The following is an 8,183-nucleotide window of genomic DNA, read 5'->3' as shown; positions in this document are numbered from 1 at the left end:
GTCCACACAATCCAGTGATCAACAACATGAGCATCGATCTGCACAACTGGGAACCGATGACATTTATCAACCAAGTCAACGAGTCTGACCACCCGATCACGTTGGTCGCCCCTTATGACAAGCATGGTTACTAAAGGCCAGTATTCTAGCCCGGACTTTCACGGTTACCCACGTAAACATCATTATAGAAGGAGGGAAAGATACGTGCTTGGAAGAAACAGGAAATAACTGAAATACTTAAGCATGGATGATGATGATGATGATGATGATGATGATGATGATACGGGCAGCATAGAGTTACTGGATCAGTGAAGATAGAAAATGATGATTATGGATTCACTTGCGTGATGAAGATGTCAGCATTTCATACCCAATTTCATACCTTAGTTTTTACTTGGTGACTGGTACATGTGCATTTATAATTGATGGATGATTCATAATGGAACTTTTCATTTCGTTTCTTACAATGATCAATGACTCTGGTTTTACTCTTAGACATGGCAGAAAAAGATATTAACAAATGTACACGGAACGGTATCCCAGAAGACACACCCAAAGTGTCCGCTGCTTTTCCGTTTCGTGCTGGTCTCACTAAACAGGAAGTGGTTGATTTCTACTCTAAATGGGCTGTGGATGGCAAATATGAACAGGTATGATTCGTATAATTTATATGCCTCAAACATGACGTCTTAACACTGATTACCCATTCGACAATGTATCTAGTACAAAATATACAGTATATTTGTACTATTGTTCAAAGCCTTGCACAATCCGGCACCAGTTTACCTCTCAGACCCTGTTCAAGAATATCAAGCATCTGAGGTCATAACAACACATGTGCCAGACAGTGGTCAGCCGGTCCAAGACATTTGGTGAAAGGTCTTTTCAGTTTGTCGACCCAACATTGTGAAACAAATTACCCCTCTTTTCGATCAGTAGAAACGTTCAGTGTATTTAAATCCAGATTAAAAAATCATTTTTTTCAGCATTGCATGCGGAGTTCAGCAGCGCTCTTTGGCAGCTTTATTAAGACTGGGTGTTAACGCTATACAAATGACTATAACCCTAATGACATTTGGCATTCTTCTTACTCCAGTTATCTCTACGTTTCAGGATTCGTGTTATAGAAATTTTAAGGGACCTCTTATTGCTGCAAACGCCTTGGCAGAATATTTCTGTGGAAGTATTCCCCAGACGAAGGTATTAGATGTGGCCGCAGGAACCGGCTTAGTAGGCAAACAGGTACCGCCTAAATGCACACAAATGTATTTCGCTTGTACGCCCATAAAATGGCACTTAGTGTACAAAAGATGGGTCAATGGTGTTTAAATGTTCACTAGTTTTCTCAAAGATTCTCAACTGAACTCTACTGCTGGTTACATCAGGAAAGGTTCATCTACTTTACAGCTTCACGACCGAGGCTTCAAACACATGGATGCTCTAGAACCAGCTGCAGGGATGTTGGAACAAGCCAGGAAGAAGAACATCTACACCAACTTCTATTGTGAGTTCCTGGACGGCAACCGCCTTCCAATAAACGACGGTACGACCTTAGTTGAATCCAAGTAACACGCTTCCTAAAACCGATTCAGATTAATTATAATAAACATGAAATGGTCAGGGTGTTTCTTTTTTCTAGTAATGCACGTGTAGTAATTATCGTTACAGACACGTACGACTGCTGTGTAATAAGTGGTGGAATGGCAGAAGGACACATTCCATGCTGTGGGTTGCAGGAACTAATTCGACTCACGAAACCAGGTGAGATATTACATCACATATTACATGTTACAGAATAGCTCCCGGTGCAGCAGCTATGGCATTCGTATGTCTGTGGTAAGCTGTAGAATGTTTTTACGACAGGTCGTAAGGTTACGAATGGTTCATGGATCGGGGCATTGGACACAAACTGATGATATGTCTGAAAGGTATTGATGACATTTAGAAACTGGTAGGTTGAAGAGGAACATTGGAACAGTTTTTTATGGATAGACAACTTCTTTATTGTAGATGCGACGTTTCGGTTTAGATGCCGACCTCTTTATGACGTCATCACTTTCTCGATGACGGTGTTAACATCTAAATCGAAATGTCGTGTCTATTGCAATGAAGACGTCCGTGCATAAAAGGTGTTCCTCTTTCTCCTTGGATAGTTGGGAATATCATGAGCATCAATAAAATAGATAAAATCATCCATTTGACTACCCGAACGCCCCATGAGTGACAGGAGTGAATCTATAGAGGATTGATCTGTCCGTCCTTGATAATCTCCAGGGAATGCGTCCCGATAACTCTCCACTACACCCTGGATGCTTCTAAGGTTCCATCCGATAAGTTTATTATCGGATTGGCTTTTTATCCGATCGGGTGTTGAACGTACCAGTCACAACCACTTTCGCTTCTTAAATTATCTAACCGATTAAACTTGGCAGCAGAATTGTTGCAGATGTATTCTGAAAGAGGTAGAAGAAGTTTGCATATTTTTATTTAAAGTGTCGGACCTGTCAGTTTGTCTGTATGATTTTCCCGAAAATCGGAGTCGCACTGTGAACAAACCTCTGCAGTTGCGGCAGCTATCTTTTACACTGGCAAGCTCGGTTGTGATGGCGGCTCAGTTACTGTGAGAATACGGAGCCAGCAAAGAGAGGTAATATAATCATCGATCCGTGGCTTCATCAAGGTATATAGTGGAGAGTTATCGGAAAGTATTCTCTGGAGAGTATCGTGGATGGATATGTCATACTTATCATTGTACCCAGTGACAGTTACATTTTTCAGGGGGTTTCGTCTGCATCGTGATGCTGGAAAAATATCTCTCTGAGTGCAAGGAATACAAGGATAGACTGGAACAGCTGATGCATGAGCTGGAGGATGCTGGGAAATGGCAGCTGTTGTCACGTGACGTCAAGCCAAACTACGCATTTGGCATGAATGGTGTTATGTTTAGATTTTGTATATGTAAATAGAAGAGAACCTTTGTCTGTTTGTTTAATACCTAGCCGGTTATAACTGTTAAGGATATCGATGACACCCTTAAAAGATCCGGGTTAGAATATATTTTCAGTAATACCCACGTCATAAACAGTCTAAGTAAACTTTGTTTCAGTAATATTCGTTACACTCCCTTAATATGAGGCCGCGTCAGGTTACCCTTTAGCGACTTATGACCGCCCAATCAAACGCGAGACGGCTGAACGGATGTAACCAGTCAAACAACAGCTACTGCTTATGGTTTGGCGGGACTCTGCAAGCTGTCATCCTTGAACACTGCAAAGAAAAACACGCTATTTTCAGCGACTGTTTACTCACTGTTGACAGTAGCGTCAGTCTAAGTAAACTTAGTATCTGTGCATTTCGTTACACTCCACCACTGAGTCTAACAAAACCTAATAGGAGGTCGCGTCAGGTAACCTTTGAGCGACCAATGACCGTCCAATCAAACGCCAGACGGTTAAATAGATTTAACCAATCAGACAACGGCTACTATTTAGGGATCGGAGGAACTTTCTAAATATTCAGGGTACTGACACAGATCTCTCCACAAACAAAACTCCGCATGTAACACAATTATTTGACCTGCAGTATATACGCTTTGGGGTTTCTGTTGACATGGTTACCATTAGCTAATATTTCCTCAATATGACATCCTTGAATATTGCCCAAAACACTATTTTCAGCGACTGTTTACTCACCGTTGTCATGGTTGTACGTACGCCTTGTGCATCACCCGGAAGCGATCGTACGCTAAATAGCATTCGGAATCGTTCGGGTATGAGCATTTTCGAGATAAAAAGTTCAAAGGTATGTGCGAATTTGCACTTTCGCGATTTGCTAAGCTGTGTTCTGATTGGTCAATCTCAAAGGTTACCTGACGCGACCTCCCATAAGGTTTTGTTAGACTCAGTGGTGGAGTGTAACGAATAATGAATACTCCATTTGGTTGCTTTTATGCTGTGTGCGAAACTGCCACTGGCCCGCCAGCTCGTGACTACTAAAAATCTCAAGTCACTGGTCCGACTGACTTGTGAATTTTCAAGAGGTCATTTTTTGCTTACATCATTTTTTTAAACTTTATTTACTGTCCGATGTGTTAAGTAATACTACACTTCTAAATCATGCAAGAGTATGGCATGATGAAAATTAATGTTCTTGATATTAGCAGATATTAGCAGCTAACCTGTGTTTTCATGCCGACAATGTCATATTCTCGTGTAGTTTTGTAATCGTTTGCTTTTCTACATGAAAATTTCGGGCTAGTGAACTATTTTGTGTGCCAGTAACTTTCAGCCACAGCTAGCCAGATTGGCTAACAAAATTTGGAAACTATTTCGCACACTGCTATTATGTAACTGTGCCAGAAACTGAACTAAAAGTCAAGAGAATAACCCACTCGAATATCATTGATTACACCAGCCACGCTAATAATTTTGCCAGAAACTGAACTAAAAGTCAAGAGAATAACCCACTCGAATATCATTGATTACATCAGCCACGCTTATAATTTTGCCAGAAACTGAACTAAAAGTCAAGAGAAAAACCCACTCGAATATCACTGATTACACCAGCCACGCTTATAATTTTGCCAGAAACTGAACTAAAAGTCAAGAGAATAATCTACTCGAGTATTTTTGATTACACCAGCCAAGCGCAAATAATTTTGCAGAAATAATGTTGTTGCTTGATCCTAACCTTTGTCGTTTGTAGTCAAGTTAACCTTTCCTAACAAGGGAAAGACAAGTCATCTCCCACCAGACAAACCCAGTATGACGTTTCTTTATATTGGCTGCAGTTCCTTAATAGTGATTACAAACACATCGCGATTTTTTCTTGGGCCTTGTATAGTTGTATTTGAAAGATTCTCCTTGGCGTGTCTGCATGGAAGACACATCCTGGTTGATTAAGATTTCTTAAGATTTTTCACTACACTTTTCCTCATCAGTATGTTAAATTGTATGACCTATGGGTTCTTTCATTGGCATTCTAGATGAAAAATGAGGACAGTTTATACGGATATACGGTTTATGCAAATTTTTCGACTGTACAGGCGGCGTTTCGACATAGATAGTGACAAGACGTTGTATATCCAGAAAATTGTCTTCATTCTTGACCAGTTCGTTCCTTTTATAAGTGAAAAAAGAAGAGATCAAGAATCTATTGTAAATGGAAAGGAGATTCATATCTGAATGTCCTGGTCACGCAAGTTAACGTATGTTTAATATACTAGTAATTAGTTGTTTTAAGCCAGTGCACCTTAAACTAACCCCTTCGTGGTCATCTGGCCAGCCCGAAAAAGCATCTCAGCTTCTCGATGGAATTACTAAACTCGTCTTGGTAGGAAAACAATCCTTCTTAATGTCCACTTCTTAAAACGGTCACTAGGTCACCTCAGCTTCCCATCTAAGAAGTTTCGTGAGATACTGAAGTCACATATTCACCGCCCTTTGCATTTTCTTCATGCCTGTTGACGGGGACACGGTCTCGATTACAACCTCACACTAACCTCAGTGGGGGGTAAAATGAGCATTTATAACGATTTAACAATATATTCTTCTACTGACATTGCCCGTTAAGGTCCGGGGTAGAATAGGCCATCAACAACCCATGCTTACCATAAAAAGCGACTAACGGATTCGGAAGATCAGGCTCGCCGATTTGGTTGATACATGTCATCGGTTCCCCTTTGATCGTTCTGTTGATCACTGGATTGCCTGGTCCAGACTCAATTATTTACAGACCGCCGCCATATAGCTGGAATGTTGCTGAGTGCGGCGTAAAACTAAACTCACTCACTCTTCTGTTGATATAAGTATCAGTTTGGAATCAGCTTGTTATAAATGTGTCATATTCACCCACTCTGTCTTACAGTTTCATTGTACCTCTGACATCTGTACATCCACTTATCAAAACTATGTCGGAACTCACAGATTGTCGGATAATTAAGAATATCGGATTATACAGAGTCCACTGTGTTAGCTACTCGTTGTCTAATTCCCTGTTGTTTGTGTTTATCTGCTGCTTACCACAAATATTTCAGGCATGTACACCCCTCCACATGTAGTCTGTCCAGCATGGTGACAGTTAAAGAATCCACATTGTCATTATATACAATAAACCTGCTGTTGGCCATGACGTTGTTTTGCTATTCATTTACCTTCGTCGCTTCGTCTCGTTGTTTGCTTTCATTCGTCAACTAGAATGACAATCGAACAGTTAATTTGACAATGTTTATTGTGATGTTTCATATTCAGCATAAATCAGATAAAACTGTGTCATCTCTGAACTACATGAACACACGCAATACAGTTAGAGGAAATGGAAGGCCTGTCTTCAAAATTACCATGGGTTTCTTCTGACATCATATTCAATATGCGTCGCTAGAATGAGTATCAACTTCGATACTTTTCACCTGATTAAAATCTGCCCAGGTGACACTGTCTGAAGAGTTGATAGTGATTCTTATCATTGGATAACCTGTCAAAACGTCACCAATCAGCTGTCAAACCTCCATTGATGACTGTGACCTGATTTCTGTAGGCAGGAGAGGAGAGCCCAAATACGGCAGATGAGATGCTTCACACATTAGTTTTGAGAATATCTGCAATGTAACGCACGACAAATCTTACGGATAACAACTCCTTTATTTGTTTACCACAACGTTTCTGAGCTAGTTGTAGCCCCTTCTTCCGGCTGCTAATGGATATGAAGAAAGGGCAAGGTTAACAAATAAAGAAGTTGCTATACATATAGTTTGTTTTGTATTACTACACAAAATTCTAAATGCCCTTGAAACATTTTATGAACAGTATATTTTCTAAGAAAATATTTCTCTGCTTTTGCGGTATCAGATTCTCCAACGCCATCTCTAGCATGCGTTGCTACTTGGACAGTTTGTTTAGTCCTAATGTGTTTGGAATAGGGTGTGTTCAAGTGTAAATATTGTCCATTCAGTAGCAGGTATTTAAAGAAATATATCCGATAGGTTCAAATGGGGCATGGTGGGCGAGCTGGCTAAGGCGCCAGATTAGTGATCCAGCGAGGTTGAGGTGTCGGGATCGAGCCCACCTGTGACCGGGTGTAAAAGCCTTTGCGTCAACTTTGTGTCCAGACTCTTTCAGTGTTGTCACAACCCCTAGTGTACAGTACACTACCCTGTGCACTTAAAAGAACCCACGAATCCGTTGGTATATGACCAGATGGTGACCACATGAATACGTGCAAACACCCAGTTGCAGCTACAGCAAGGTGCAGTGAACTTGGACTAAGTACTGTTACTATGTGCCCCAGTCCACCCAGCTGTCAATGGGTACCTCGTTAGGATGAGAGAGCTTCAATAAACTCGGTGCGCCAAGTGGCAGCAAGAGTTGTATACTCCCTAGGGAGTTGAGATTGAAATACGATGCGCTGTTGAGATTGATATCCAGTGATCGAGGGAAAAATACCAGCGCCTGGAGCATGCACTAGTGTGGTGATATGTGCGCTATAGAAATATCCTATATCATATCAAATTCATATCCAAATCAATTAGAACGGAATAAATTATTACAATGTAATTTGGGCATGAAAGGTTGTATGCTACAAATGGTCATTCTTAAACGAGGCAAAACAGAGTGACTGAGTAGTGCTTGACATGGCGTCAGCACTTTTGCAGTTACTAAATGCGGCGATGAAATACCTTCACTGCAAACTGAACACAAGAAAGGTGATGTAGAAAATCACTAAAATATCACATTTCAAGGTAGAAAACTCTGCTAAACAATTCTATGTTTCTTCTTACAGGTACAAATGGCTTGACAGCTAAAAGCGACAAAACCTTTTCTTATGAAATCTCTGGTATACGAGTCGAGTGTATAGCTGTGACTATACTGTCCACATATTCGTATTACGGTTGTATAATTATGTTTGAAAACAAATCGGGTGCGAACCAGACAATGCAGTGACTGTCACCATGCGATACGACTACAGAACATGCGCTTATGAATCGGTATGAACACCTGGTTTTTGCAAAGTGGTTAAGGTGGCAACCGTCATAAACATAGTAATGCTAAATCTAGTTATTTAGCATACCTCACACATGAATGTCGCTTTCTGATTGGCTAAGCGCTATTCTATTACTTTCAATGTACCCAGATGTATACTTACTTACAGGCGATGTATTATTTTCAGTGTACACCGCTGGGAATTCC

At 40.7% G+C, this 8,183-nt stretch overlaps 1 protein-coding gene across 1 annotated transcript; it reads left to right on the top strand.

Moving 5' to 3' along the window:
• The first annotated feature begins 497 nt into the window (after window positions 1–497).
• LOC137265042 (methyltransferase-like protein 27) lies at window positions 498–6,126 on the top strand. Its single transcript, XM_067800366.1, has 5 exons — window positions 498–650; window positions 1,114–1,242; window positions 1,408–1,543; window positions 1,669–1,761; window positions 2,779–6,126. Exons 1-5 carry the CDS (start codon window positions 498–500, stop codon window positions 2,964–2,966), a joined length of 699 nt encoding a protein of 232 aa, XP_067656467.1. The 3' UTR covers window positions 2,967–6,126.
• Window positions 6,127–8,183: the final 2,057 nt, after the last annotated feature.

The sequence above is a fragment of the Haliotis asinina genome, chromosome 15 (assembly GCF_037392515.1).
Source record: "Haliotis asinina isolate JCU_RB_2024 chromosome 15, JCU_Hal_asi_v2, whole genome shotgun sequence".
In the NCBI taxonomy this organism is placed as follows: domain Eukaryota; kingdom Metazoa; phylum Mollusca; class Gastropoda; order Lepetellida; family Haliotidae; genus Haliotis; species Haliotis asinina.
Note: the sequence above shows the minus strand (reverse complement) of the source record. Positions and strands in the feature narration are given on the sequence as shown.